The sequence below is a fragment of the Canis aureus genome, chromosome 7 (assembly GCF_053574225.1).
Source record: "Canis aureus isolate CA01 chromosome 7, VMU_Caureus_v.1.0, whole genome shotgun sequence".
NCBI lineage: Eukaryota > Metazoa > Chordata > Mammalia > Carnivora > Canidae > Canis > Canis aureus.
The window spans coordinates 71,502,445-71,530,252 of NC_135617.1; the positions used below are offsets into that span (position 1 = coordinate 71,502,445).

Below are 27,808 nucleotides of genomic sequence, written 5' to 3' on the forward strand. Positions count from 1 at the left end.
CCCAAATCCAGTGGGCACAAATCTGAATCTGTGCTGGTTTTCACGTTGAGGGTGGGCTGGGCCATGAGGGTCCCTGGAATGAAGCACAGCAGTACCCTCCCGTCCCCCAACCCCAAGCACCAGCAGACCAGCTCATGGCCTTTTCTTCCACTTTATTTCATATTCCCACCACAATAATGACTCCTTTAATTTAAACTAAAAACCATAGAGGGTTCCTGAAAGGGTGGCAGCAAAGGATCGGAGATGTCAAAGACTGAGGGACAGGTAGGGTGGGGAATCAGCGAATCGTCTTGACTGGGCTCTTGAAGTTGCTGGCGGCTTGGAGCTGCAGCTGGTAGGCCATTGGATGGATCTTGAAACCGTAGAGCCTGGGAAGGGGTAGAGGTCAGAGAGGCAGCAAGGTGAGCCCTACCCTGGCCTTGTCAGCAGCCTGTATTTCCACCTCCCCACCTCAGCTTCTCCATGAGTCTGCTCAGTGATTAAGGACAGTGGCTCCCAAACATCTTCCCTCTAGAATACTAGGAAATGTACCTTCAACAACCATTAAAACTCAAATTCTAGCCTACTTTAAACACACATACATACATGCATGTAATCGCATCTATGTGTGTGCGCATATTCATACTTGTTTCAATATGATACCAAACTGCACTTTTAAACTACTTTCTCCTGGCAAAAGGTTGAGCACCCAAGATGATGACAAGAACAGTTATCATTTGAATGGTGACTTCAAGTGCCAATATGATTCGAAGCACCACACTACTTAAATGTGCCCTGTCAGTCAAGTACTGTCATCACCCCCATTTCATGGATAAGGGAACTGAGGCACAGGCAGGCAAACACCTTCCCCAAGGTTACTCGCTCTGGGAGAAGCAAACCTCAAGAAAGGACCATGCCCTGTCCTCCCTTCTCTCTGGGGAATCCCAAACCTTTCCTTTGACCCTGGGTAACTCTATCCCTGCTCCCCACCTGGGCACAAACTGGTTCGCGGGCCGCTTGGGCCGGTACTCGGGGTGCACCATGAAGAGCATGTGAGGGAAACCGGTGCCGAAGTAGGCGCCATCCGTGTGATGGTGCCTCGATGACTTGGGTGTGTACACGTCCATGCACTTGGGGCAGTAGAGCTTCACCATGGCCTCACCTGGGATGTCCGAAAGGCCTGGGAGACAGCTAGACTCAGCAGGCCAGGCACCCCCGAGCCTGCCCCACCACCCTCCCAGACTCAGGCTCAGACTTGCTGAGCCCCATTTCCTTCCCAGAGGACTGGCCATTTCATGAGGCCTCCTTTCCCTTCTCCAACACTCACCGATGGGAAGCATTGGCTGGTTCTCACAGTACACACGGGGACAGTAGCCAAAGTCTCCCTGCTGGTACTTTTCCAACTGAGGTGAATAAAATGAAAGGGGCCGGTGGGTAGGTATGAAAAGAAGAGGCAATCCCCTCCTCAGTCCAACCCACATTGCTCTGTCCTCCACTCCTGCCTCCTTCCGTCCAGATGCCCATTTTAAGCTGGCCAGATGGGCCCTCCTACTCCCCTGCTTCCTTTTCTCCAGGTAGGCAAGTTACAGACCATCAGAGCCATTTGCTGTTTGTTCCCTGAGGAAGAGGCAGACTGCAAAAAATTCCTGTCCAAGGTCACGTCTCCCTCCCTGAAAATACCTCAGTCAGCACAACCCCAATTAGGATTTAATCCCCAGGCCCAGGTTCTGGGGTTCTTCCCCCTCCTTTTTTTTTTCTTAAAGATTTTATTTATTCACGAGAGACAGAAAGAGAGACAGACACAGGCAAGAGAAGAGGCAGGTTCCCTGCGGGGAGCCCAATGCGGGACTCAATCCCAGGACCCCAGGATCACAACCTGAGCCGAAGGCAGACGCTCAGCCTCTGAGCCACCCAGGCGCCCTCTTCCCCTCTTCTTAGCTATAATCTGTGACAAGTTTGAAAACGTGACTCCTTGCTGCAAGAACCTGTTTCCCTTACTACCTCAGAGGAGTCAAGTGGGAGCAGAGAGGCCTCACCATCTGGGCGATGCCACGGTTGGTGAGGATATAGCGGGCGTGGATCAATCCATAAAGCATCTCGGCTGCCTGCTCAATCAGGTCGCTCTGGTTGGGGTTGTCTTCCAGCTCTTCATCTGAAACATGGCCGCAGCCAATTGCAATCACTTGTCTTACAGCTTTCTTAGGTGCCCCATCCACCTCCAGGGGCTGCTGGCTACTCATCTTTGCGCCACCCATCACCTGGGCATTTGACCCAGAAACCTGGGCCTCTGGCCCTTCCACCCACCCACCCAAGGCAGCTCTGCCTTCTCTCTATACCTCTTCAGCCTTTACTCTCTTCTCTCCCTCCTAACTCTCTCAACACATAAATGAAAAAGATCAACATAGAAGCTGGAACTCTAGACTGAAAGGTGCAAGGCAAGACAGGTAAGCAGGAAATGAGATCCATGAGGAAACTAACATTAAGGGAGAGAGCCAAGTTACAGGATCAGAGTGTAGAATGAGGCTGTCACAAATCCAGGCAAAAGTCAGATGAGAGAGCAAAATAAAGTACAGAACTTAGGACAAAGGCAATCAGAGAACCAAAAGGAAATTTAGAAATTCAAGAAGCAGATCAACAGGAATTTGGGAGAAAAAAGAAAAACCACACACACACACACACACACAAAGATAACCCCGAGGATGCCTCACCAGGCTCCAGGTCCAAGATCATGTCTAGAGCTTGTCGATAGTGAGGCACCTGCTCATTGAGTCCAGTGAGATTGAATTTATCCTGGATGTAGTCTTCATCCACCTGTCAGGATGTGGAAGTCAAGAAGAAACCCATAGCAGAATCCTCAGCTTTGATCTGGGCACATTGCTCTAATTGGTGCCTTGTTTCCAACACAACTGCTTCTGTTTTCCCTAATTCCCCACACCAACTCAGCAGAAATCCTTGAGTCTCTCTCCCCAGTTCACATACACTGCCTTCCCATAAAAACTCTGGCTTTTCTTTCCTAAGGATAAGCAGCTACAACAATCTCTTCCTTAACGAGACACTCCTTTTAAAATCCCTGTTCCTATTCTTGATCCCATCTCTACAGACCAGTTTTGTCCTCTCCTTACCGGCAGCTAGAACTCTAAGAAAAGCAGCGACTAAACAGCTTGGGTCCTGTGGGCAGTTATAATCCATTATATCATTAGCACAAAACTTTGCCTGTTACAAAACATTTTGATAAACGGCATTTTAATCCTAATAGGCTCCCAAATTAAGCACTACTAGTACAAGCCTAGCAATAATAATAAGAATAACAGTAGTAGTAGTAGTAGTAATAAAGTTGACTTTTCCAATATTACACCACTGGACAGTAACAGGCTTGGGATGGGCAAGTCTTGCCACTTCACAAATTAGTGAGGGGAGTTACTGAAGGGACTCTTCCTTGACAGGAAAAAGTTTCTATGACAGCCTGTAAGAGAAGTAGAAGCTAAATATGTGGAAAAACATACAGCCAAACTTTGTGCGGACATAGCTGGGAGATTGAGAACTCACTTCACAAAAGAATTCATTGCCACGGAGCCCACAGAACCAGGATATCCAAGACACCTCCTCTGAGCTGCTCATCTTCACGTCAGCTGGGAAAAAAAAAAAAAAAGAGGGTAAACAAAGGCCAAGCTCCCCCACCCTGTCTCTGGTACCTTCCCTCCTCCCCACACTCTGCTCCCCGACCATGGAAGAATTTGGAGCCCCCTTTTCTTAAAGGATCCTAGACCCTGGCGCACCTGCCTCCAATTCCTCTTATTCACTAGAGGCTCTTTGGAGTCCCACCACTTCTGAAGAACCGACAGGTCTAGGCTCACCCGTCCTACCCACACCCCTAACAATCCCGAAAACCAGCACCCTCTCCTCTTTACGTCAAGTCCCTCCCTCGCAGGGCTCTCGGCTCGAGACCCCTACCCCGCAGGTCTCCGCATGTCCCCGACACCTTTCCCAAGGGTTCCGAAGTTTATCCTTTCCAAGCAAAAGCCAGGACCCTTTCCCCTCACGACCTGGAGGTGGCCCTGGGTCCCTCTCACAGGAGTCCCCACACCCCGCCTCTCAGGCCAACCCTCCCTCCCCCGGTGCCGGACCGGGTCACTTCCTTCCCCACCCCCACACCAACGCGCGGAGACCCCATGTGCCGCGCCTAAGGACGGAAGACTCGATGCGGCAACGACCTCAGACTCACCGGCTGGGCGGGGACCGGGACCGGGACCGGGGTGGGGGAGGGGAGTTGCTGCTTCCAAAGAACCGCGACGGCTACAGCGCAGGCCGCGGACCCGACCGCGGCAGGCGAAGTAGCGAGGGGGGGGGGCGGGGGGCGGTGTGTGTGGAAATTGGGGAGGGTGGGGAGAGGGCAACGCGCAAGCGCCAAGGGTCGGGCGCCGCAGTGAACGCCGGGAAATGGAGTCCCAGGTAAAGAGAAACTGGCGAAGCGAAGAACAGGCGAACTACGAATCCCAGGATGACCCACGAACGACCCTGGCGTCGCGAGGCCCAGGAACAAGACGCTCGGGGGTGGGGAGCAGCGGGATACCACCGGAAGCGGAAGCGCAGTACCCCGTTCTGGGCCAGGGAGTATGGGAAATAGAGTCGTAGGGTCGCGCAACTGAGGGGCCGGGAGGGGGCGGGGAAGGAACGGGGCTGGAGGGCTGGATTCCTGCAACTCCCCTCACACAGCGAGGCTCTGCCCCAGGTGTTTGCCGGCAGCCCAGGGTGCTGACCTCGTCCCCGACTACCCCACCGGGTCCTTGTTGCCTGCGGAGCCTCTCGCCAGAGTCAGGCCCGCCACTGGAGGCCCCACCCGGGCCGGTGCTTCACCCCGGGGTCTAGTCTCCTCAGGCGGGAGGTGAGGCCGGGCTCCTTGCTTGCGGGACGTGGGAAGAGTGGGCTGGGCTGAGGTGAGCGGTGTGAGAATTGGGACGGCCTGTGCGCTAACCTGAAGTGGCGCCAGCCATTCTGCTGCTCGTCCCCTTGCACTTTTCCATCTCCTCTCAGAGCTTGAATGGGGCCTTCTGCTGCGGGCACTAAGTGTGACCTTCGAACCCTGCTCAGAATAATGGTGAGGGGTGGCGTGACGTTATTTCACTTCATGGCTTCGGGGCATTCCACAGGTTTCCTCCCGCCTTCTCAGAGCCCTCCTTAACTCGGTGGTTTCGCAGGTCCAAAAACTGCGCTCGGAGTGGGGGGCCACGTTCCGGGAGGCGAAGGGCATTGTGGGGCGTTATGTAGAAGTAGGACCCCAACCGACAGAGCCTCTGTCCTCGCGCTGCCTGGGCACGTGGCATCCTGGAGGGTCCCACCGTGCGAAGGCTCAGCCTGGCGCTTCGCACACGCCCGCACCCTCAAGTTCTGCTTTGTGGTGGTTGATTTTTTTTTCAGTCACACATGTGTGTCTGGGTCGTGTGGCTATTGGACTGGCAGCACCTTTGCTTAGATAAAATTTTTGTGGTACAGAGACCCTGTGGGGTCTCCACAGAGACTGGAGTTTCTCCCCCAAATCTTCTTCTTGCATCCGGAGAAGGTTAAAAGTCTGTTTTTGTTTGGAAAGACCCTACCCTGACATAGGATCAAGGAAGATTTAAAGGGCTAGGCTGATTGTTTTCTTAACTGCACGTCTTACCTGGTGATCAAGTAGTTTGAGAGAGAAGCTGTTTTTACTTATTGGTGAGGATAGGGATGGGCCTCTGGGCAATTCTCATTAAATCTTTGTTAAGTTAACCTTTACGAGGGATATGGGCTGTTATTGTATGGCTCCCTGTTTTTCCACATGACCTATGGTCCTTAGGCCCTGTAGGGTCCTAGGTTGTGGGGTCACTTAGAGTATAAGACGGGTTTTTGACTTGGAAAAGGCTACTTTTCCTCATCCCAGCAGATCTGTGGAGGTGGTTCTGGTCAGTGCAGAGCCACCAAGGGATTGGCTTGCTTGTCTCATACGCCCTTTAATTAGTCTCATTGTCTCAGTTCTCCCAAAAGCCATGTCCAGGCCCTCCCTCATCACCTTCACCCCGGCCACCAACCCCAGTGACCTCTGGAAAGATGGGCAGCAGCAGTCACAGCCTGAAGAGCTGGAGCCCACCCTGAATGGGGCTGCAGCCCGGGCTTTCTATGAGGCCCTGATTGCAGAAGAGAGCAGCATCCCTGCATCCCAGAGATCTCAGCCTGAACCTGACAGGAAAAGAAAGAGGAAGAAGAGAAGAATGATGGGGGAAGCTGCTGTAGGAGCCTCAGCAGGACATGGACAAAGGAGATCCCTTGAGGCAGAGGACAAGATGACCCATTGGATACTGAGGGCAGCCCAGGAGGGTGACCTAGCAGAACTAAGAAGGCTCTTGGATCCCCACGAGGCAGGGGGAGCGGGGGGCAATATCAATGCTCGGGATGCCTTCTGGTGGACCCCCCTGATGTGTGCTGCTCGAGCAGGCCAGGGGGCTGCTGTGCGCTATCTCCTGGGCCGTGGAGCTGCCTGGGTGGGTGTCTGTGAGCTGGGTGGCAAGGATGCTGCTCAGCTGGCTGAAGAAGCGGGTTTTCCTGAGGTGGCGCGCATGGTCCGAGAGAGCCACGGAGAGACGAGGAATCCAGAGAACCGGTGAGAGGAAGCCTTAACCCATGCCCATCTTTCAGTGTGTTCTGCCCTTCCTAGTCCCTCCATGCCAGAGGCTCCGGAACAGACTCAAAGATTCTCTCCCTGATCCCCAGTGTAGGTTGATATGGCAATGGAATCGAGTAGTAGTAAATGTGAGCTCCCTGTTTTTTTTTTGTGTGTGTTTTTTTAAGATTTTTATTTATTTATTCATGAGAGACACAGAGAGAGAGAGAGAGGCAGAGGGAGAAGCAGGCTCCCTGCAGGGAGCCCGATGTGGAACTCATCCAAGGTCTCCAGGATCACACCCTGGGCCAAAGGCAGGCGCTCAACCGCTGAGCCACCCAGGTGTCCCAGCTCCCTGGGTTTAAATTCTGATTCTACTTACTTGGTCAAGCAACCTAATTTTTATGTGCCTCATTTTCCTTATCTGAGAAATGGGGGGTAACAAGAGCACCTATGTTAAAGAATTGTGAGGATTTAATGGGTCAATATATGTAAAGTGTTAGGATGACGGTTTACCATATATATATATAGTTAATATATATATATAGGGGATTAACTATATACATATATATAGGGGATCCCTGGTGGCGCAGGGCGCGATCCTGGAGACCCGGGATCGGATCCCACATCGGGCTCCCGGTGCATGGAGCCTGCTTATGTCTCTGCCTCTCTCTCTCTCTCTTTCTCTCTGTGACTATCATAAAAAAAAAAAAAATTTTTTTAAACTATATATATATATAAATATACATATATAAATATATATATAAATTGTAGTTATTATGCCTTGCCCAAGATCTTGTGAAGCCTGGTTGCTATTTCTTCTAGCTGTTCCCCTCTGGGTCCCTCATTGCTAAGTGGGTTGGAAGGCAATTTCTTTCTTAGCAGAAAGGCTAGAAGGACTTCCCACCTTGCCACCCCGCTCTGCCTGCCTCCCTCTCCACTCCCTCCACTCTTCCCCTGCCCTCATCTCTTTCTCTTTTTCCCCTACAGGTCCCAATCCCCTTCCTTCCAGTACTGCGAGACCTGCAATGCTCACTTCCAAGACTCTAATCATTGGACATCCACTGCTCACCTGCTGTCACTGCCTCGTGATCTCAGGTCCCCCAACCTGCCCCTTGGGGTGCCCGCCTCCAGCCCAGGCTTTAAGCTGCTGCTGAGGGGAGGCTGGGAGCCTGGAATGGGGCTGGGACCCCGGGGTGAGGGCCGCACCAACCCCATCCCCACTGTCCTCAAGAGGGACCAGGAAGGATTAGGCTACAGATCGGTGCCCCAACCCCGAGTCACACACTTCCTGGCCCGAGATACTCGGGCCATAGCTGGGAGGGAGAGAGCCCCTCGGGTGACCACACTGAGCTGGAGAGAGGAGAGAAGGCAGGAGGAGAAAGACAGGGCCTGGGAGTGGGATCTGAGGACATACATGAACCTTGAGTTCTGACCTTGGTAAGGTCTGATCCTGATCTATTGCTGAAGTCTGAACTTGGACCTAGGCACTTTAGCTTTTACTTCTGGGGGTCTGTCCAGGTTCCAAACACTCAGATTGTAGTCAGTGGGCTCTGCCTTTGGGAGAGAGAAGCTGAGAGCTGAAAAATAAATCAAATTTCTTCTTTTGTGTTTTATTCACTTTTCTGGAAGCTATTGTGGGAAAGGCCAAACAAGTCTGGGGGCCACATGCAAATCCTACCTGAGCCAGAAGGGGTAGCCCTTTCTGGTGGCAGGATAGGGTCACCTACCTGCCCGTCTGGTTCACTTCCAGGTGCTAGCCCCAGCCTGGAATGCCCCCAGCTATTCTTTCAATCCCCTGAACCAGGAATTGCCCAAGCTCTATGCCAGGCTTGCCTGCACCAGTAAGTGTCCCCTGACCACTCCAGTCAATTCAATCACTGTTTTATTTTTTCAAGTACTGACTTTTTTTTTTATTTTTAAAGGATTGTATTTATTCGTGAGAGATGCAGAGAGAGGGAGAAGCAGGCTCCCTGCAGGGAGCCGGATATAGGACTCCATCCTGCGCCCGCCCCCCCCCTCCCCTCCCCCGTCATGCCCTGAGCCAAAGGTAGATGCTCAACCACTGAGCCACCCAGGTGTCCTTTTGATTACTGATTTTTGTTTTAATTTATTTATTTATGGTAGTCACAGAGAGAGAGAGAGAGAGAGAGAGGCAGAGACACAGGCAGAGGGAGAAGCAGGCTCCATGCACCGGGAGCCCGACGTGGGATTCGATCCCGGTCTCCAGGATCGCGCCCTGGGCCAAACGCAGGCGCCAAACCGCTGCACCACCCAGGGATCCCCTGATTACTGATTTTAAACAAGTTCAGATACTATGTGCTAAGAGGTGTGAGACATAGTCCCAAACTTCTAATTGCTCACAGCTGGGGGAGGCAGCTACGTGATCAAATACACAATGCATAGTGAGGGGAAGCTTGGGCAAGCTCTGAGGTGATGAGAGTAGGCAGGGTCTTGCAGGAAGAGGCCAATGGGCTGGGAGGGCCTAGGAATTCTCCAGCCTCAATGGTGTTAGCTGAACTAGAGCCAGAACTCTGGCCTCCCAAATGTAACCTTTAAATCAAGGTTCACTTTATTACCTGAAACTCCAGAGGTAGGAAGCACATTATTTGTCTACACTTGTCTCCTCCGCCCTCCTGCTGCTCATACCAGGTTCCTGGCTGAAGGAGAGCTTAACTGTTGTCCGACTGACCCCGGGAAGTAGAATCGGCCTGGAGGGGTCAGGAAGATCAACACGGGTACCGGAGAAGCAGCTTGCTTTTCCGGAAAAGCCTTTCATGAAGTCATGGCCATGAAAAGCTGGCGTTAGGGGGGGCGGGGGGGAGGCAGGGAAGAACCAAGGGTCAGGGAAACACTGGCGGCCCAGGGACCCTCGGGCAGTGAAAACTCACTGCCAGGTTTCCCCCCTTGCCCGGGCCCGGCCAAATCTCAGCGGGCACCCTGCAGAGTGGCGCGTACAAACGCGCGGGGGCGCGGGGGGGGGGGGGGGGTGGATCCGCAGGGCCCGCCCCGCGAGCTGCAGGCTCCGCCCCCGTCTGTCCCTCCAGCCCTGGTGCAGCTGCTTCCGGGCTCTGCGGCTCCAGGCGGCCTAGGGAGGCCGCGGCCCGGGAGGGGTCGCAGTGCACAGTGCCCGGACGCCTAGGTACCCCGGCAGGCCCGCGCTTGGCCTCGCGACGACGACTTCCCGAGACACCTCTGGCCTGACCTTGTGGAGGCTGCGTCTCAGCTGCCGGTCGGGCCGCTGTGTAGGATTCATAACCCTCTGAATCAAGGGAAGAACGCTGCTGGCTGGAGTTTGCTCAACACCTCTCTCCTAACCCCCAATAGGAGATTGATTGCCTGTTGTTGAGCTCCCTTAGGTCAGCAGTTCAGGACTCTCCAGATTGGGATTACCTGAGACCCAGGGCCACCTGCCTTCCTTCCTTCCCTCTTGGATGGAGTACCGCCTCCCCAGTTTCTGGGGCACCTTGGGGCGTGGCCTTGGTGAGTGAAACTTGGGGTGCTGCCTGCAGGAAAGGAAACCCAGAAACCCAGGGAGAACACCGTGGGGGTAACCCAGGCCTTGTCAGGTCCTGGGATTCTTGTCCTGCATCTTGGGTGTGGGGTGGTAGTGGTGGTGGTGAACGAATTTGGATGTGCCTCTCTTCTTTACCTCAAAATTGAAAAGGAAACAAGCCGCTTTCCACACTTGAGGCTGCACAGCATCCCGAGAAGTGGAGAGCCACTTCTGAGTTCAGAGTAGAACTCACAAAACAGATAACAGTTCTTCTGAGCTGGAACAGACTGGCTTCAGAGGAGACACTCAGGCCCCAAACCTGAAAATCTAAGCGGTGCCAGGAAGCAGCCCCAGAATCTAGGGACTCACTACACATCCCAACCATGTTCCTGCGACGCCTCAGTGGTTGGCTACCTCGCCCCTGGGGCCACCGGAAACCAACGAAGCCTGACCTGCCTACCCCAGAACTCAGACGAATGGATAGCTCCTCTGAGAATTCAGGGAGTGACTGGGATAGTGCCCCAGAAACCATGGGAGATGTGGGGCCTCCCAAGACCAAGGACACAGGGGCACGGAGGAGCTCTGGGGCTGCTCCAGAACCAAGCAGAGAGTACCGAGATGAGCAACTGGGGAGCAACAGAATGGATTCCTTCAAGTGGAACAAGACTGCTTCTAACACTCAAGAGTCTGGGAGACTGGAGACTGGAGGGACCATTCCCAAACTGGGCTGGGATCCTGTGGACTCAAGTGGCACCAGACTTGGAGTGTCCCCTGAAGAGGTACTGAGCCCCCCTGTGCCTGAAGCCCCAGTGGAGAAGCCAGGGCAGCGTCAGAAGCTGCTGGGCTGGCTGCAGGGGGATCCAGGTGGAAGAACAGGGGCTCCCTTGCAGTACCTGGGGAGCCCAGAGGAGAGTCTGCAGATATCAACCAACCTGACTCTGCATCTGTTGGAGCTGCTTGCCTCAGCCCTGCTGGGGCTGTGCTCACGCCCTCTGAGAGCAGCTTTGGACGCGTTGGGCCTGCGTGGACCGCTGGGCCTCTGGCTGCATGGGCTACTATCCTTCCTAGCTGCCCTGCATGGGCTCCATGCTGTGTTGAGCCTACTTACTGCTCACCCTCTGCACTTTGCCTGCCTCTTTGGTCTCCTACAGGCCCTGGTGCTGGCAGTCAGCCTCCGGGAGCCCAGTGGGGAGGAGGAAGCCACTGACTTGGAGGATGAGAAGTTGGAGAGGGAGGGTAAGGAATAGAGGAGACCCAGGAGAGGGGTTATGCCTGCAGGATAGGGTGTGACCTAGTGACCCAACCCTGAGTGGGGTGGGAGAAAGAGTAGGTGTAGGAGAGTGGGGGCCATGACCCAGATGTAAGCATAGGGACCTCAGGAATGGGGAAGAAACCCCAGAGTATGAGGGCATGGCCTTCCTTCACACACAGGAGAGTAGAGCTATTTAGGGCATCTGTTTATGTACAATGGGGATATGGCCCTTGAATTCACCAGCTGTTGTTACTTCTTGCTTTTACATTTCTCCCATTTCGTTTATTCTTTCCACCTTTACTTTTTAAAAGAAAAAAAAAAAAGCATAGTGATGAAAAATAAAGACTAAAGAGTCATCGTTACCTTTCAAAACTACCCAGAGGTGGAGACCAGAAGCAGGACAGAAAGGCTTCTGACTAGGGTAAGAGGGTGGTTGGAGACCCAAGGGATCCCTTGGATCCTAGGATCTAAGCCATGTAGGGAAGAATGGGACTGAGGCAGGTGGGTTAAGGGGTGTGGATAGGGGCCTACAGTGATTAGGAGCCTGCAGGAAGGATCTGGATCTTCCCAGGAGCCAGGGGGAGTGGGTATGGTGCAGGTCATATAGGCAGGAGGACTGATTCAGAGGGGTTGGCAGTTCAGACAGGCAGTATGGGGAAGAACTGGAGCTTGGAGTTCCCACTCTGGGACTAGGTGTTTGCACAGTCAGCAATAAATGTGTCACATCAAATCCTAAATATACCACTACAAAGAGAGTTACCACCACTCAGTGTCATTTCCTGACGCCGTCCAGCAGGGGGTTTAGGTAGTAGAAAGTGCAAGGAAGTACTGAGATAGAGGTGGGGAAGACTGATGTCTGGAGACAAACCCGAAATGAGATGAGGACTGAAAAATCATCTTTATTACTCTTGAAAGGGAGTTGGGAGTCTCCAGCTTCTCCTTCCCCCAGCACAACTGTAGCTCTCACCATATCCATTTGGGGCACAGATGAAGCCACAGGTCAGTTACTGGACAGCTCACAGGCCTCTGGTGGGAGGAGGGAGAAAAGAAGAGAATGGAAAGGAAGGAACTCCAGGGAAAAAAGCAAGGTTGGTGATGGTGGGGTAGAGGAGAATGCATTTCTGCTCTTCCCCACATCAAAGAAGGGGTCTCTGAGGTCTTTTTCCCTGTGTCTGACCCCCCCCCCCCTCCTTTTATCCACCACAAACTCAGGAACCTCTCTTTTGAGTAGCCCAGAGCCCAGCCTGGCTCCCTCAGGTGACATCACAGCCTATGACACAAATGGAGGTGTCAGCACAGCCACTCTAATAATGTCAGCCTTTGGCCTGCCCTCCAGTGACATCACTTGAGTCCCTTTCATCCAGCACCTGCAGAAGACTTGGTGAGTCCTAGTCCTCTTCTGTGGGACTTTACCCCCTTACCTTGATCCCTGGGAGTCCGTAAGAAGGCCTTAAAGTCCAGGCAGGAGGTCAGGGACTGGAACTCCTCCACGCATGTCTCATGAGGGTGTGGTGAGCGATCTGGAAGAGCAGGGCAGGGCCAGGCCCATCAAAGTCCCAGCTTCTCAGCACTGCCCTGGTGAGGGGAAGCACCCAGTCCTTCCTGGGATGATTTCATAAGGCTCAGAGTGAGAGGCTCTTCCGCCCTCCTGTGTTTCTCTCCAACCCTTCCTGTCTGGCATCCCCACTCACTATAGAGGAGGAAGCGCTGGTAACCGTGGCCTGACTCTTTCAGCATGATTCCACCGGGGCATGAGCTAGAGAAGAGCATGGTCCTCATGTCAGGGCGGCCTGTTGGGGGGGGAAGTGTGAGGACAGAGATGCAAAACCAAGCAAGCCCAGGGGACATGGGGAGAGTGAAGGCCGGAGTACACCAACCTTCAGTTCTGAGATCTGTGCTCCCCTCAGTCAAGTGGTAGATCCATTTCCGGGGCACACAGTGTCCATTTTTCCTACAGAAGCGGTGGCAAAGACAAAAGACAGTGACCTCCCAGCCACACAGTACCAGCCTCTATTTATCCCATCTTATTTCTCTCTGAAGTTTCAAACTACCAAGGGATGGTTGGGTAGGCTCATCTCTTTTCAGAGGGAAACTAACAGAATTGTTGAACTTAGTGGGCCAAAAACAGTGGATATCCCAAAGAGCCTAGCTCTTGGTGGGTGGGTGCTCATATTTTGGGCAGAGACTGCACCTCCTGGTGCCCCTGCCTCATCACTCACATGCGGATGGTAGCACGAAGCTGGAGCTGCATGGGGGCAGAGCCTGTAGCCATGCTGAAGACAATGTTGTCTACAGGGTCAAAAGTCACCAACTCCTCCTTGGTGGGAGCTGCCCCTGCGATGAAGTACCACCTGCCCAGGTGTGGCTCTGGGAACTGCAGAGAATGAGGGGATCAGAAGAGGGTGGGTCCCCACCACAGGGCCCATTCAACCTCTTCATCTTTACTCTTAAGACAGCAAGACTTAGAGGAGTGGCGTGGCAGCTGCTTTGTTCTGACTAGGGGTGGGTTATGACATGGAGTCATTAAGCAATTTTTCCTTTTTAGCCCTCTCAATCAACCTGAGTAACCACCCAGCCCCCAATTCTACCGTGTTTCCACATTGATGGCCACAGTACTGTTTTTTTTTTTTTTTTTTTCCACTTGTTCTTGCATTCATTATCACGATACTCACAGCCTTTCTCCCTTTCGTTCCCAGCATGGCTTCTGGTCATCCAAGGCCACCCACTCAAGTCCCTCAGAGCTCCCACCATCAGCTTTCCCCATTCTCAGTCCATACCTCTTTCCCATCCACTCCCTGAGTTGTCAGTTGACTGTACTCAGGGCACTGGTAGATGGAGTTAAGGAGAATACCAAAGAGATAGAGCAGAGCTGCCCATACTTGGTGGAACATCTTCAGGTAGCAGGGAGCTGGTGCTCTTCGTGAAGTGGCTGGTGCCTTAACTGCTCTCCCCCCACCCCCTTGTTACTTAGTCCACTCTGCTTCCAGCCCCCTTGCCTTGACCCTTGACCCTTTCACCTGCTAATGAGTAACTTCAACCTTGTTTTCCAACCCAATCATAGATTACTTACAGTGTTCAGGCCTTCCTCCCCCTCTTCTAAATGCCATCACTCCATAATACACCCTGGCATGTCCAGAGTCTCTTATGAATTAATGGGAGCTGAGCCCTCCAGGTAGAAGCCTGTGGCCCTTCAACCTGTATCCGAGCTGGATATCTGCTCAGTTGTATAGCACTGAAAAGAGGCAGACTGATTCTTTCATTGATTCACTTAGCAGACTGTTGTGAGGCCCAGCTGTGTGCCAGCTAAGCCCCTAGGGACATAAAAATGAATGACAGTCCCTGGCCTTGAGAGCAGTAAAAAGAAAAATAGCTGAGTAAACAAAACAAATCATTGCAGTACACAGCCTGGTAAGTTCTTTAAAACAGGTATGAACCAGGTGCTGGGGCCTAGTGGATGGGAGGCCTTCTTTCTGAAGTAATTGGGGAAACAGTATGTACACCCCTGAGAAAAGTTCACTCAATGTTTATCATTAGAAGAGAATACATGATGTAAGGGTTAGAAGATATTGGTTATTAGGCAGAGTGGGTGCAAACCCTAACTCCACTATGTATTAGATCTTAGATCTTGCAGTTTTATTAATCTCAGTGCCTTTTTTTTTCCATTTTCATTTCATTGATGACCAAATCGTCAATCTCACAGGATTAAACGAGATTATGCACATAAAGCCCTTGGCAAGGGCCTGCCTGTTGTTAAATCCGAAGGAAGTATTTGCTATAATTAATGTTTGTAAAGGCACTTAGTTTCTGGTGGGCTCCAGGTTCTCAAATAGCAAGAAAATAGTTGTCAAGAAGCAGTCATTTGATAGTGCCAAGGGGGTGGGGCAGTTAATGCAATGAAAGATGGGGCTTCCTAATAGATTATGTATAAACCACAGACTGCCAATTTGTTCTGAGTGGTAGGGTTTGTTATGGGATTGTGATTTAGTTAAAAGAAAATTTGGGTAACGGGTATATGAGGGCTCATTATAACATCTGGGAGTAATGTTTGCCATTTCTTTTTTTTTTTTTTTTTTTAATGTTTACCATTTCTTATAGTAAGAAGCAAATATATATAAAATACAGTAGTTTATTGGGGCAGTAAAGTAGACGTGCTTGACCCGGGGGCTGGTAGGCCGGGGTTTGTCGGTTCTGCCTTAGTTTTGCCTAAGTGTACTCACCTATAAAATGGATGTAATGACCATCTCCGGTATTGAAAGGCTTTTAAACAGGACAGTACGCAAAGCCCTGAGTATATTCCTGTTACAAACCAAGTGCTCGCTAAACAATTATTTATTAGGGCTCTTATGAATCAGTACTGGGAATCGAGTAGGAACGACAGGCCCCACAAAGGCCGTGGGCCCGGAAGGGAGGCAGGCAGGCCTACCCGAGGCCGAGGTTGGGGGCTCAGGCGGTGAGCACTGCCCAGTCCGCCGGGGGACCCCGGCCTGCGGAAGCCCTCCGGTGGCCCCTTCAGTGCTCCAGGGCCGGAATCCTGTGTTTCGGCCCAGTCCAACTCCACTCCCTTCCAATTCCCAAACTCGGAGGCGCCCTTTCTGAGGAGACTCCTGTGAAGCAGTGAATCCGTAGTTGCTCCACAACATGGCGTGTCCACCGGCCGCACGCTGCCACCGAGGAACATGGCGCCCGCGTCCAGCCAAACGCCCACCACGCAGCGCCGAGGTCGGCCGCAACCACGCGGCGGCACGCCCCGGCTGCTCGCGAACCACCTCCAACTGCCTAGAGAAAGGAGGACTTCCGGAGGCGCCGAAGACAGAATTTTAGGAGGCCAGCGCAGTGCCGCCTCAAATTCTCGGCCGGCCAAGACTTTAACAGAGATTCACGAGGCATAATCCCCAGTCGCCAAACCGCTAGAGGCACACAACTGTCCCAAGCCTCTTGAAACATAGTCTCTCACCTGGTAATTATTTTCAGGCATTTAAAGTAGCCACCTCAACCACCTACAGCTCAAGCCCGTACACAGACAAGAACAGCGTTAGCGGGGGGTTGGGCGGTGCCTAAAGGTGTACGCATGCGTAGTGCGACGCGCGCAGGCGCAGTACGGCCCCCCGGGCGACGGTGGCGGTGGCTCCTCGGGGTGTTCGGCTCCCTCCCATCCAGGCCGGCCCCGGCCCGTCTGGCCCCAAGGAACTCACTGTTTGGGGCCGCGAACTTCCTCATCGTTCCCAACAAAAGTAAAACTTCGGGACCTGGGGGGAGCCGGAAGTACCGCCTTGCGATCCCCAAATACTATCGGGGAAACGGAAGTGACCATCGGTGGCAAGTTGGGGGAGACCGGAAGTGACGGTACCGTGGGGAAGTCGGGGGCGGAGCCCGGGGTGGTGGTGTGGGTTGCGGTGGGGTTTGTGCGTGTGTGTGGTGTGTGTTGATTGCGCCGCTCTCCTGGAGCATCGAGGGAAGGCGGAAGAGGGGGGCAGTCAGCTAGCCAATCTGGCCCCCCGTGCGTGTCCGTCATTTCGGGTCTGTCGTGATTTAGGCGGGTTCGGTGGGCGTGGCGTGGCGCGCGTGCGCGAAACCACTGTCTCCGCAAAATCTGGCGCGACTCCCCCCTCCCCCCGCTCGCGTGTGCTCCCGGGGGTTTGCCGACCTTTGGGGCCTTTGTCGTATCGCGACTGGTGATGACACGAGTCTCCTGCTTCCTACTTTGCCGGCTTCCCAGCCTGACTGGCCCTCCCTTACTGTGATTGGCATTGCGGAGCCCCTCCCACCTGCCCGTCCTCCAGCTCCCTGTGCCGTCGATCTCCTGCCCTTTGTGTTTCTCTCCTGGTGCCTCGGAATCAGAAGGGGAATGGGGGCGGGTGTGAGTGTGTAGGCTCGTGCGGGAAAAACTCTTCAGATATTAGGGCGGAGACTCAAGCCGGTGAGGCTTCCGGGTATATAAAATCAGCTCTGGGCGACAGGAGGCTTCCCTCCCTCTATTCTTTAGAGATCTATCTGCGATGGAGCCCACTGATAGTACCAGTACCACTTCCAGTATGGAGGAGCCTGACAGCCTGGAGGTGCTGGTGAAGACCTTGGACTCTCAGACTCGGACATTTATTGTGGGGGCCCAGGTGAGACCCCAGTACTTTTGGAAGACACCCATTAACTCTTTCTGTTGTAGGTCTGTTATCCTGAGAGAACCGAATTTCTTTGGTCCTTAAATCTTACTTCATTGGTTCCTTTGTTCACGTTCTAGATAGGACGTTTTCTGGTGTTTGTTGTTGAGGGAGAAGGTATGGATTCTGTCGAATGAGGCAGATTTTGTTCTGCCTTTTCCCACCTTGAAAGAATTCAGTGCAGAGGAAAATACGGAGGGAGAAATACGTATGCCAGCATCATGAGTGAACCCCAGCCCAAGAGGACAGACATGGCTCCTGCCTTTGGGAAGGGAAACAGAACAGAGATCCAAAACTCAAGTCTTAAAAATTGGTCAGGTCTGTTTTATGTCCTTTTTTTTTTTTAATTTTTATTTATGTATGATAGTCACACAGAGAGAGAGAGAGAGAGGCAGAGACATAGGCAGAGGGAGAAGCAGGCTCCATGCACCGGGAGCCCGACGTGGGATTCGATCCCGGGTCTCCAGGATCGCGCCCTGGGCCAAAGGCAGGCGCCAAACCGCTGCGCCACCCAGGGATCCCTGTTTTATGTCTTTAAAGGCTAGAAGTCAGAGCCTATAATGCAGGTAGAACTCTAACACACTGCTGAGCGGAATCACTAGTGTGTGTGGCATAATTTGAATCTTTTGTTTTTAGCGCCACAGACATGGCTGTTATGCCATTAATTCCTGTGATATTTTGAGACAAAATCATGAGGGGTTGTTCCGTATCTTTTAAAACATATAGAAAAAATCATATAGGTCCTTGTGATTAGATGTATGTAAACTGGTGCTTCCCAAGAATCACTACTACAGTTAGGAAAGTGTTTGCTCTTTTCTTTCTGCTCTGTTGAACCTTCCTTTCTTGATTTTCTACTCCCGCTTCCTTATCATTGCATTTGTCTTTGAGATTGCAGAGTTGTAGCATTTTGTGTTTGGGGAGGGGTCATTGGTATCTGTAGACACATTCTTTTGGGAGCGGGGAGAGAAGGATATGTCACTCAGTATTTCTGTTTCTCAGCCACATATTTTTCTCTGGGCACATAATCTGAACTTTGTTAATGTTTATTGTCTTTTTTGACAGGTGTTAAAATGTCTTAGTTTGGGGCTTTGCATAATAATTACCTCACAGTCAAGACAAATGGGTAGCGGTTTTATGGTTGAGTGGTTTTTACCCCTCACTCCCAAAAGTCACTTGTTCCCCTTCCGTACTTCTCTCCTCCAATCGCTGCTAGTTTTTTGTCTCTTTTTCCTTGTAGATGAATGTAAAGGAGTTTAAAGAGCACATTGCTGCCTCTGTTAGTATTCCCTCTGAGAAACAACGGCTCATTTATCAGGGACGAGTTCTGCAGGATGATAAGAAGCTCCAGGAATACAGTAAGAGTTTGGGGGAGGCAGTTCAGAGGTTGTTGAGGCAGCTGTCTAGAGAGATGAATTGAGGCATTGGGCTTACCTGATTATATAATGCTTTGGTGTGTGTGTGTGTGTGTGTGTTTTTCCTGCAGATGTTGGGGGAAAGGTTATTCACCTGGTGGAACGGGCTCCTCCTCAGACTCCGCTCCCTTCTGGGGCATCTTCTGGGATAGGATCTGCCTCAGCCACCCATGGTGGAGGACCCCCGCCTGGTACTCGGGGGCCTGGGGCCTCTGTTCATGACCGGAATGCCAACAGCTATGTCATGGTTGGAACCTTTAACCTTCCTGTAAGCTTGTGTTCCACATAGTACAGTTTTTGTGGGGAGGGGTGGTTTGGTTGTGGTAATAGCAGAGAGCTCATAAGAAAGGTGTCTTGGTCTTTAGATTGGGTTTCCAGGGTCCTGCGGTCTGATACGGCCTCAGTCTTTGAGAAAAAGGGTGGGGCTCCAGAGAATGAGTTGGAGGTGTGGGGGCCTTAGTATTTGGCTTCTCCCAGAGCAACTTCCCTTACCCTTTTCCCAGAGTGACGGCTCTGCTGTGGATGTTCACATCAACATGGAACAGGCCCCGATTCAGGTATCACGGGCCTGGGAGGGTCAGGGAAGGGGATCTGGGAGAAGGAGGCCATGAGATGGGATGGACCTGGTGAGGAGCCCACTCGGCCCTGGTTCAGTGGGTGGTAGAGTGCATGGCTTCATCTCAGACGTACCCTGATTGTACTTCTTTTACCGTAGAGTGAGCCCCGAGTACGGCTGGTGATGGCTCAACACATGATCAGGGATATACAAACCTTACTATCCCGGATGGAGGTCAGTGGGCAAGGCTGGCTAGGGTCTGTCCGTTTCTTCATTCTTTCTTAATGGTTTTGTGTCCACCTGGTGGCGAAGGCATGACTGGCCATATCAGCTGGATTCTTCCTGCCTAATCTGGTCTCTTCTCTTCAGTCTTCACTCTTTGGGGTGAAAAAGTATCTTTGTTGGGCTATCTTGTTCCTGCCAATCCTCTGGGTGCCTGGTATCTGGGAAGTTTATTTCACATTGGTCAGATAACTCTCATGGCATCTTTTCTCAATTATAGTTTCTTAATTAGCATATTTGAGCTGAGATGGCCCAATTCCATTCGTTTGTGTTGTGATTGTAGCTTGTGACATTTTTTACTCTTCTTGTGGAAGCTTAGGGAACCATAATTCTTCTATTTTGTTAGTAACCCTTAAGCATTACAGCTTTTTATTATGTGTCTTGTTAAAAGTTTTGCATGGTTGCTAGGGAGTCAGACCAGTGCAAAGCCCTGCCTTCAGGGAGCCTAGTTAGAGTTCCTTCTCCACTCGTTCTGTGTTGACCTGAGTAATCTGCAGCAGTCTCCTCTTCCTCTGGTATCCCGAATCTCTCCACTTCAGTGTCGAGGGGGACCCCAAGCACAGCATAGTCAGCCGCCCCCCCAGACACCAGCTGTGGCCTCGGAGCCGGTAGCCTTGAGCTCTCAAACATCAGAAGCAGTTGAGAGTGAAGTGCCTCCTCGGGAGCCTATGGAGGCAGAAGAAGTGGAGGAGCGTGCCTCAGCCCAGAGCCCGGAACTCACCCCTTCTGGCCCAGCCCCAGTGGGCCCAGCACCTGCCCCAGAGACAAATGCACCCAAGTGAGAACCAGAGGGACCCTCTGGGAGAGTGGTTGGGAGTCCTAAGTGAAGTGTGAGAACCAGGAAGGGGATGATAGGAGAAGAGAATTGCTGGGCAGTCTTACCTCTGGGGTTAGCATGGCAGGGCAGAGAGAGTTCCGGACCAGCTGAATGAGGTTGGGGCTGGCAGTTGAGCCAGAAGCTCTTCTCTCGGCTGAGGAAATACAGATGCTGTTTCCTGAGCCCAATCAAGGTTCTCTCCCCTGAGTTCACATAGATTATGTTCCTTTCTGAGAGTTAAGTTTCTTGCCATCGTAGGGATGGGATTGTGCGGCAAGAAAGACAGACGCAATTATTTTTCTTCTTGTCTTCCCGTGGGTGCAGGTGAAGGATAGGTGTTCTGCTAGTGCTAGAAGGGATGGGGCCAGAGGTCTGGGAGGCTGCAGGGGGACAGGGCAGGTGTAGTCTGTCAGCTTGGAGGTTGGGGATCTAAGGAAGGCCTCGGCTCACTGCCTCTTGGGGTTGCCCACAGTCATCCTTCCCCTGCGGAGTATGTCGAAGTGCTTCAGGAGCTACAGCGGCTTGAGAGCCGCCTTCAGCCCTTCTTGCAGCGCTACTACGAGGTTCTGGGTACTGCTGCCACCACGGACTACAACAATAACGTGAGTGCCACCCACCCCCTCACCCCCAGTTGTGTCCCACATGGAACAGGCAGAAATACATCTAACCCTTTCTTCCAAAAAAATACTGTCTGCAACAAAACAGTTCTATAGACTTGTGAGTAAATGACGTGTTCTTTTGTATAGGGAAGGTGATGATCTTTGCGTAAATCTACTGTTTCTGTCTCTTGATTCCTTGATTCAATTACTCAGGAAGCTTAGGTAGAGTGAGGGAGATTAGTAGATGATGCTGTACTGATTTTCTGTAAGGCCTGTTGTAATAGGGAACTTTCTGCGTATTCGATATAGAAGTTATTTGCCGAGACCGGTCTACCTGGAACCTTCCAAGGCTATAGCTGAAGGTATAGAGATAGAGAGTATGGGGCTTTTCAAGGGTGTTACCTGCTTTTGTCGTCAAAGTTTATTGCAACCTAATATGTCTTGCTTTCTTGTCCTCGGCCCTGGGGGTTACAGCAGGAGGGCCGAGAAGAGGACCAGCGCTTGATCAACTTAGTGGGGGAGAGCCTGCGGCTGCTGGGTAACACTTTCGTGGCGCTGTCTGACCTGCGCTGCAATCTGGCCTGTGCGCCCCCACGACACCTGCATGTGGTCCGGCCCATGTCTCACTACACTACCCCCATGGTGCTTCAGCAAGCAGCCATTCCCATCCAGGTGGGTCCAGGGAGCCTTGGAGGGATGGCGCATGACCCAGAGTAGCTGTCAGGCTTGAATTGAGAAGGGGTAGAGACCTCGGAAACACAAAGTGGTGGAGAACGGGGAGACTGCAGCAGTATACCTCGGGATGCTCTGGGTTAAGCTCTTGTTTTACTTATTTCTGACTTCTGTATCTGTCTCTTCCAGATCAATGTGGGAACCACTGTGACCATGACGGGGAATGGGACTCGGCCCCCCCCAACTGCCAATGCGGAGGCAGCTCCCCCTGGTCCTGGGCAGGCCTCGTCCCTGGCTCCCACTTCTACCACTGTCGAGTCTTCAACCGAGGGGGCTCCCCCGCCAGGGCCAGCTCCCCCCCCAACCACCAGTCACCCGAGGGTCATCCGAATTTCCCACCAGAGCGTGGAACCCGTGGTCATGATGCACATGAATATCCAAGGTGAATGAGGGTTGGTTGTCGGTAGAGAAGAGCAGCACGATGTGGGAGGTGGGTTGGCACAGAGATGTGAGAGAGCGAGGGTGGGGATGGAGCAGAGGAACCAGGACAGAAGCTTGAGTGCACATGTGCTGGGAAGGGCAGGAGGGACTGCTTGTCCCTGCAGGTTTGTTTGCGTGGCGAAGGGAGTGCTTCCTCCCTTCTAGGTGGAGGGAAAAGCGGGCTTTCTCATGGGGACGGTAGGGGCCAGCAGGATGCTGGTCACAGGAGGATGTGGTTAAGCCTTGGTGCCACCTGCCTCAGGGCCACTCTCTCTGTCTCCCTGCTCAGATTCCGGCACACAGCCTGGTGGAGTTCCGAGTGCTCCCACTGGCCCCCTAGGACCCCCTGGTCATGGCCAGACCCTGGGTAAGAGTGAGGGTATCAGAGCAGGCAAGCTCTGGGTAGAGAAGGGGTAGGGCCGACTGGGTGGGTTGAAGGGGGTCCAGGTTCAAGGTTACATCAGACCCGCCCCCCAGGCTCCACCCTCATCCAGCTGCCCTCCCTGCCCCCTGAGTTCATGCACGCCGTCGCCCACCAGATCACTCATCAGGCCATGGTGGCAGCTGTTGCCTCCGCGGCCGCAGGTAATAACCCGGAAGGGGAAGCTTGGGAGGTGGGGCACGGTCCATGGTGGCGGGTGCTGTCGGCTAGCAGGCCAGGGCCCGGCCCTCAGCCCTCTTCGGTCTCCCCTCTGCCACCCACAGGACAACAGGTGCCAGGCTTCCCTACGGCTCCGACCCGGGTGGTGATTGCCCGGCCCACCCCTCCACAGGCTCGGCCTTCCCATCCTGGGGGGCCCCCCGTCTCGGGTACTCTAGTGAGTAAGGATGGAGGAGCTCTCGTTGGGGGGAGTCTGGGGAAAGAATCCTCGTGGGGAATGGGCAGGGCAGGACTGAAAGCTGTTTCTGTCTCCCTCCAGCAGGGCTCCGGGCTAGGTACCAATGCTTCTCTGGCCCAGATGGTGAGCGGCCTTGTGGGGCAGCTCCTGATGCAGCCTGTTCTGGTGGGTGAGTCCTTGTTCTTGCCCGTCTCAACCTGAAGGGATGTCCACCACCCTGGAGGCCGGTGCTCCTCAGTCTCCTGACGAGCGCTTCCCAGTTTTCTCCACAGATCCTTTTTCCTTGCCTTCCTGTTGACAAGACCAGGATGAGATGCTGTGGTGTCTCGTTTCTCTACAGAGTTCAACTTTTCTCTTTTGGTCTCTCCAGCTCAGGGGACCCCAGGAATGGCTCCACCTCCAGCCCCTGCCACTGCTTCAGCTAGTGCCGGCACTACCAACACCGCTACCACAGCTGGCCCTGCTCCCGGGGGGCCTGCCCAGCCTCCTCCCCCTCAGCCCTCGGCCGCCGACCTGCAGTTCTCTCAGCTCCTGGGGAACTTGCTGGGGCCAGCAGGGCCTGGGGCCGGCGGGCCTGGCATGGCTTCTCCCACCATCACCGTGGCCATGCCCGGCGTCCCCGCCTTTCTACAGGGCATGACTGACTTTCTGCAGGTGAGTTGCTGGCTTGCTCTTTGGCTCCCCCCCACACCTGCTGGTCCAGCCAGGTGCTGGTGCCTTGTTTCTGTGATGTTGCTGCTGGGCTACGGTCCCTGGTGGCCTGTCGATGGGAGGGAGCCCTGGGACCTCATTGATTCCAATTCCCCACCTATCCCCATTTGGGAGAAGCAGCAGCTGAGGCTATGAGGACATAGTACTTGGCATTGCTGTTTTGTAACCTAATGCGTTCAGGGGGAGAGGGGCTGGAGCCCCACCTAAGTCTGCTGCTATGTCACCACATGTGTTCATTCTGCTCCAGGGAGGAAAGACCACAGTGGGGCTCTCCTGTTGGGCTTCTCTCAGCCTGTGCCTTTCTGGTGTCTCGTCCCCGTTTTCACCTTGTCTTCTGTTGTGTGTTCTCTGTTTGCCAGGCAGCACAGACAGCCCCTCCACCCCCGCCGCCGCCGCCGCCCCCGCCCCCAGCACCGGAGCAGCAGACTGTGCCCCCACCAGGGTCCCCTTCTGGTGGCACAGGGAGTCCTGGAGGCCTGGGTCTTGAGAGCCTTTCACCGGAGTTTTTTACATCTGTGGTGCAGGGTGTGCTGAACTCCCTGCTGGGCTCCCTGGGGGCGCGGGCCGGCAGCAGTGAGAGCATCGCTGCTTTCATCCAGCGCCTCAGCGGATCCAGTAACATCTTCGAGCCTGGGGCAGATGGGGCCCTCGGTGAGCCATCGAGGGTGCCTTGGTCTTCTCCAGGGAGGGGAGGGGAGGGGAGGTTGATGACCTTTGTCAAGGAGTGTTGCTGGAGCTGGATGAGGTCGATGGGTTGGTGGTGCACAGGCAGGGCAGGGGGTAAAGGCCACTGCTGACTTCAGCCCCTGTCCCTAGGATTCTTCGGGGCCCTGCTTTCTCTTTTGTGCCAGAACTTTTCCATGGTAGACGTGGTGATGCTTCTTCACGGCCATTTCCAGCCACTGCAGCGGCTCCAGCCCCAGCTGCGGTCCTTTTTCCACCAGCACTACCTGGGTGGCCAAGAGCCCACACCCGGTAACATACGGGTAAATGAAGGCCGGGGGCCGCCGCATGCTCCTCTTCAGCTTCTCTTTCTTGACTCCACTCTGTCACCTAAAGTGCCGATCGCTCCAGCCTGAGCCCTGCACTTACTGGAGGTGGAGGGGAGGGCATGTCTCACAGGCCAGGGTGGGGGATCTGAACTCCTGCTGTTTTGCCCTTAGACGGCGACCCACACATTGATCACGGGGCTGGAAGAATACGTGCGGGAGAGTTTCGTGAGTTCCTCATCTCCCGGGGGGCCGGGGTAGCTGCTGTTCCTCCCACCGCCTCGGAGCGAATGTAGTCTTCCAGGCTCCCTGATTTGGGGGTCTCCGTGTGTCTTGGTTTTCAGTCTTTGGTGCAGGTTCAGCCTGGTGTGGACATCATCCGGACCAACCTGGAGTTTCTCCAGGAGCAGTTCAACAGCATTGCTGCTCATGTGCTGCACTGCACAGGTGAGGGCGGCCAGGCGCACAGGGCTGGGGGTGCGAGGCGCGGGGTGCCAGCTGCCAGCATCCCCACCTCTTATCTTGTCCACAGATAGTGGATTTGGGGCCCGTTTGTTGGAGTTGTGTAACCAGGGCCTGTTTGAGTGCCTGGCCCTCAACCTGCACTGCTTGGGGGGCCAGCAGATGGAACTCGCTGCTGTCATCAATGGCCGGATAGTAAGCACCGCGCAGCCCCCGGGCCTTTGTTCTCTCTGCTGTCCTGCAGTTCTTGTTTTGCCTTCTCCAAATTGCTGTCCTTTACCTTTTGATACTTTTCAAAAGCTGGTTGAAGGTGTTGTGTTCCAAGGCTGCTTTCTGCCCTCAGCGTCGCATGTCTCGTGGGGTGAACCCGTCCCTGGTGAGCTGGCTGACCACTATGATGGGGCTGAGGCTTCAGGTGGTTCTGGAGCACATGCCTGTGGGCCCCGATGCCATCCTCAGATACGTCCGCAGGGTTGGCGACCCACCCCAGGTAAGGGCCTGGATGGGCAGTGTGGTCAGGGGACTTGCAGGGACGGGAGAGGCTTGAGAAGGCCTTTTGTGCTCTTCTGCTTTTTTGTCCAATTTCCTAGCCACTTCCTGAGGAGCCGATGGAAGTTCAGGGATCAGAGAGGACTTCTCCTGAGCCTCAGGTACCAGGGAGAGGTTGAGGGGCCAGATAAGGTGGCGGGGAGGGCTGAGGGTGGAAGGGCTGGAGGCTGGGGATGCTGAAGCCCATGTTTTCCCGCTCCAACTTGCAGCGGGAGAATGCCTCCCCGGCCCCAGGAACAACGGCAGAAGAGGCCATGTCTCGAGGGCCTCCTCCTGCACCTGAGGGCGGCGGCGGCGGCGGCTCCCGTGAAGAGCAGGACGGAGCTGCAGCCGAGACTGAGCCTTGGGCAGCTGCCGTCCCCCCAGTAAGTGTCGGGAGGAGAGCTGGAGCACCAGGGATAGCTGGACGTGGCGCCAGCTCCTCGTCCTCTTTCCCTCCACAGGAGTGGGTCCCGATTATCCAGCAGGACATTCAGAGCCAGCGGAAAGTGAAGCCGCAGCCCCCCTTGAGCGATGCCTACCTCAGTGGTATGCCTGCCAAGAGACGCAAGGTTGGTCTGCCTCTTCCCTGAGGATCTCGATTCATCCAGTTCCCCCCGGGTGGTTAGAATCAGACTAGTTAGAGCTGGAAGGACTTCTTCCTACTTTTGTCCTATCACTTATGGGGTGAGGAAACCTTCCTGGGACTTGATTTGCTCGTGGTGGTTGCGGCACACCCTCACGCTAGCATATGCCAGCAGTGTGGTCGTCCCTCAACAGCCTGACTCCCCTGTGTGGCGAGGGCCTGCTTCCTCACAGGCGGCTTCCTCTCACTGACTAGCCGAGTGCCGATGGCTCCACTTACCCTGTCCTTCTCGTATTGAAGAGTGAGTCCAGGATGCGCAAGTGTCGTGTTTTGGTCAGAGCCAGATAAAATTAGGGAGGTGTTTTTGCCGGCAGAACCACTCGTGAACTAGTTCCCTTCTCTCCACTAGCTTAGAAACTCAGTGGTTGGCTCCTGGAAAGGGTGAGCTGGGTGGTTGGCACTGGATCTGACGTCGATCCTCTTTTCCCTCCCGACCCCCTGTCCCCCAGACGATGCAGGGTGAGGGCCCCCAGCTGCTTCTCTCAGAGGCCGTGAGCCGGGCAGCTAAGGCAGCCGGAGCTCGGCCCCTGACGAGCCCCGAGAGCCTGAGCCGGGACCTGGAGGCACCAGAGGTTCAGGAGAGCTACAGGCAGCAGGTGCCCCCACCTTGAAGCAGAATAGGGATGGTGTAGTGGGAGGGGTCGGGCTAGGGCCTCTCTTTTCTAATTTCTTCAGAGACTAACTGGTCAGTCTGGGGCTACTACGTGATATTTTGAAGTTTTCCCCTAGTGGCATCTGGGAAGGCTCAGTGATGCCGTATTCGGCTTCTGACAGCGTGGCTGGTGGGAAGCGCTAGCTCCTAGGGGATGGCCTCGCGTGCTTGCTGGGATCCTAGGGCCCTGGCCGGTGCCCCTCCAACCTGCTTGTTCTCTCTCTCTAGCTCCGGGCTGATATACAGAAGCGACTGCAGGAAGACCCCAACTACAGCCCCCAGCGCTTCCCTAATGCCCACCGGGCCTTCACTGATGATCCCTAGCTGTTTGCTCTTTGGCCCTCCCTCATCAGGGGACCATTTCCCCCATCTTCCTTCACAGTATTTAAGGAATAAAAGTCAGATTTTCCTGGCTCTTTTGTCTCGGAGTTTTCCTAAGTAATCTAAATACTTGTCTTCTCTAAGTTGTCTAAAATGAGTAATAGTCCCTAGAAACCCAGCTGTGTAAGACCGCTGTCAACCTTGCCGAGTAAGGAGCTGCACGCTACCACATATTCATTGCTCGTGTAGCACAATGCTGACAAGCAGCCCAGCCCAGTGGTTTTCAGAACACACTTTCATGCAAAAGCGTTTTACATGTAAACGAAATGGAGTTCAGA

General features: G+C 53.8%; 5 protein-coding genes across 39 annotated transcripts; 3 read left to right on the plus strand and 2 right to left on the minus strand.

The window, feature by feature from the left end:
• Positions 1 to 135: 135 nt before the first annotated feature.
• On the minus strand, positions 136 to 5,185 carry CSNK2B (casein kinase 2 beta). 3 transcript variants are annotated; one of them, XM_077904707.1, is made up of 8 exons: positions 5,159 to 5,185; positions 4,952 to 5,059; positions 3,526 to 3,608; positions 2,688 to 2,790; positions 2,016 to 2,131; positions 1,307 to 1,382; positions 970 to 1,159; positions 136 to 368 (listed from the first exon to the last, which is right to left on the minus strand). In XM_077904707.1, exons 2-8 carry the CDS (start codon positions 4,998 to 5,000, stop codon positions 278 to 280), a joined length of 708 nt encoding a protein of 235 aa, XP_077760833.1. In that variant the 5' UTR covers positions 5,001 to 5,059; positions 5,159 to 5,185; the 3' UTR covers positions 136 to 277. The 3 variants fall into 3 exon arrangements, with proteins under 3 accessions (XP_077760833.1, XP_077760834.1, XP_077760835.1); XM_077904708.1 differs by lacking the exons at positions 4,952 to 5,059; positions 5,159 to 5,185 and adding an exon at positions 4,202 to 4,360; XM_077904709.1 differs by lacking the exons at positions 4,952 to 5,059; positions 5,159 to 5,185 and adding an exon at positions 3,931 to 4,077.
• On the plus strand, positions 4,458 to 8,217 carry GPANK1 (G-patch domain and ankyrin repeats 1). Of its 2 annotated transcripts, none has more exons than XM_077904704.1 (3): positions 4,458 to 4,861; positions 5,977 to 6,601; positions 7,592 to 8,217. In XM_077904704.1, the coding sequence occupies exons 2-3, from the start codon at positions 5,991 to 5,993 to the stop codon at positions 8,034 to 8,036; spliced, it is 1,056 nt and encodes a 351-aa protein (XP_077760830.1). In that variant the 5' UTR covers positions 4,458 to 4,861; positions 5,977 to 5,990; the 3' UTR covers positions 8,037 to 8,217. The 2 variants fall into 2 exon arrangements, with proteins under 2 accessions (XP_077760830.1, XP_077760831.1); XM_077904705.1 differs by lacking the exon at positions 4,458 to 4,861 and adding an exon at positions 4,871 to 5,679.
• A 1,402-nt stretch (positions 8,218 to 9,619) lies between these two features.
• Positions 9,620 to 12,104, plus strand: C7H6orf47 (chromosome 7 C6orf47 homolog). Its single transcript, XM_077904706.1, has one exon. The coding sequence runs from the start codon at positions 10,481 to 10,483 to the stop codon at positions 11,342 to 11,344; it is 864 nt and encodes a 287-aa protein (XP_077760832.1). The 5' UTR covers positions 9,620 to 10,480; the 3' UTR covers positions 11,345 to 12,104.
• A 124-nt stretch (positions 12,105 to 12,228) lies between these two features.
• On the minus strand, positions 12,229 to 17,138 carry APOM (apolipoprotein M). 4 transcript variants are annotated; one of them, XM_077904713.1, is made up of 6 exons: positions 16,994 to 17,138; positions 13,569 to 13,723; positions 13,227 to 13,300; positions 13,041 to 13,139; positions 12,771 to 12,869; positions 12,229 to 12,375 (listed from the first exon to the last, which is right to left on the minus strand). In XM_077904713.1, the coding sequence occupies exons 2-6, from the start codon at positions 13,619 to 13,621 to the stop codon at positions 12,350 to 12,352; spliced, it is 351 nt and encodes a 116-aa protein (XP_077760839.1). In that variant the 5' UTR covers positions 13,622 to 13,723; positions 16,994 to 17,138; the 3' UTR covers positions 12,229 to 12,349. The 4 variants fall into 4 exon arrangements, with proteins under 4 accessions (XP_077760839.1, XP_077760836.1, XP_077760838.1 ...); XM_077904710.1 differs by lacking the exon at positions 16,994 to 17,138 and adding an exon at positions 15,773 to 16,297; XM_077904712.1 differs by lacking the exon at positions 16,994 to 17,138 and adding an exon at positions 15,567 to 15,916.
• On the plus strand, positions 12,586 to 27,563 carry BAG6 (BAG cochaperone 6). 29 transcript variants are annotated; one of them, XM_077904690.1, is made up of 26 exons: positions 12,586 to 12,730; positions 17,333 to 17,459; positions 18,742 to 18,859; positions 18,988 to 19,184; positions 19,420 to 19,473; positions 19,632 to 19,706; positions 20,252 to 20,532; positions 21,044 to 21,173; positions 21,645 to 21,842; positions 22,032 to 22,284; positions 22,612 to 22,689; positions 22,800 to 22,907; positions 23,028 to 23,140; positions 23,243 to 23,330; positions 23,532 to 23,815; positions 24,232 to 24,523; positions 24,689 to 24,858; positions 25,036 to 25,089; positions 25,206 to 25,308; positions 25,394 to 25,518; positions 25,667 to 25,813; positions 25,914 to 25,973; positions 26,082 to 26,237; positions 26,316 to 26,423; positions 26,947 to 27,093; positions 27,378 to 27,563. In XM_077904690.1, the coding sequence occupies exons 2-26, from the start codon at positions 17,346 to 17,348 to the stop codon at positions 27,471 to 27,473; spliced, it is 3,549 nt and encodes a 1,182-aa protein (XP_077760816.1). In that variant the 5' UTR covers positions 12,586 to 12,730; positions 17,333 to 17,345; the 3' UTR covers positions 27,474 to 27,563. The 29 variants fall into 29 exon arrangements, with proteins under 29 accessions (XP_077760816.1, XP_077760823.1, XP_077760813.1 ...); XM_077904687.1 differs by lacking the exon at positions 12,586 to 12,730 and adding an exon at positions 16,425 to 16,692; XM_077904689.1 differs by lacking the exon at positions 12,586 to 12,730 and adding an exon at positions 16,709 to 16,866.
• The last annotated feature ends 245 nt before the right edge of the window (positions 27,564 to 27,808 follow it).

What these genes read in the sequence shown, in the direction of transcription:
- CSNK2B (XM_077904707.1), bottom strand. Translation starts at nt 5,000, where the DNA reads ATGGAAAAGTGCAAGGGGACGAGCAGCAGAATGGCTGGCGCCACTTCA. An exon ending in GATCTTGGACCTGGAGCCTG is followed by an intron (nt 2,132 to 2,687) that starts GTGAGGCATCCT and finishes GCCATGTTTCAG; the next exon opens with ATGAAGAGCTGGAAGACAAC. An exon ending in CCAGCCAATGCTTCCCATCG is followed by an intron (nt 1,160 to 1,306) that starts GTGAGTGTTGGA and finishes GCTGTCTCCCAG; the next exon opens with GCCTTTCGGACATCCCAGGT.
- C7H6orf47 (XM_077904706.1), top strand. Translation starts at nt 10,481, where the DNA reads ATGTTCCTGCGACGCCTCAGTGGTTGGCTACCTCGCCCCTGGGGCCAC.
- APOM (XM_077904710.1), bottom strand. Translation starts at nt 16,027, where the DNA reads ATGTTCCTCGGTGGCAGCGTGCGGCCGGTGGACACGCCATGTTGTGGA. An exon ending in GCCCCCAACCTCGGCCTCGG is followed by an intron (nt 13,724 to 15,772) that starts GTAGGCCTGCCT and finishes CATTCTCTGCAG; the next exon opens with TTCCCAGAGCCACACCTGGG. An exon ending in CCAGCGCTTCCTCCTCTATA is followed by an intron (nt 12,870 to 13,040) that starts GTGAGTGGGGAT and finishes CTGCTCTTCCAG; the next exon opens with ATCGCTCACCACACCCTCAT.
- BAG6 (XM_077904690.1), top strand. Translation starts at nt 17,346, where the DNA reads ATGGAGCCCACTGATAGTACCAGTACCACTTCCAGTATGGAGGAGCCT. An exon ending in CATTTATTGTGGGGGCCCAG is followed by an intron (nt 17,460 to 18,741) that starts GTGAGACCCCAG and finishes TTTTCCTTGTAG; the next exon opens with ATGAATGTAAAGGAGTTTAA. An exon ending in GCATGACTGACTTTCTGCAG is followed by an intron (nt 23,816 to 24,231) that starts GTGAGTTGCTGG and finishes TCTGTTTGCCAG; the next exon opens with GCAGCACAGACAGCCCCTCC.
- GPANK1 (XM_077904704.1), top strand. Translation starts at nt 5,991, where the DNA reads ATGTCCAGGCCCTCCCTCATCACCTTCACCCCGGCCACCAACCCCAGT. An exon ending in ACGAGGAATCCAGAGAACCG is followed by an intron (nt 6,602 to 7,591) that starts GTGAGAGGAAGC and finishes TTTCCCCTACAG; the next exon opens with GTCCCAATCCCCTTCCTTCC.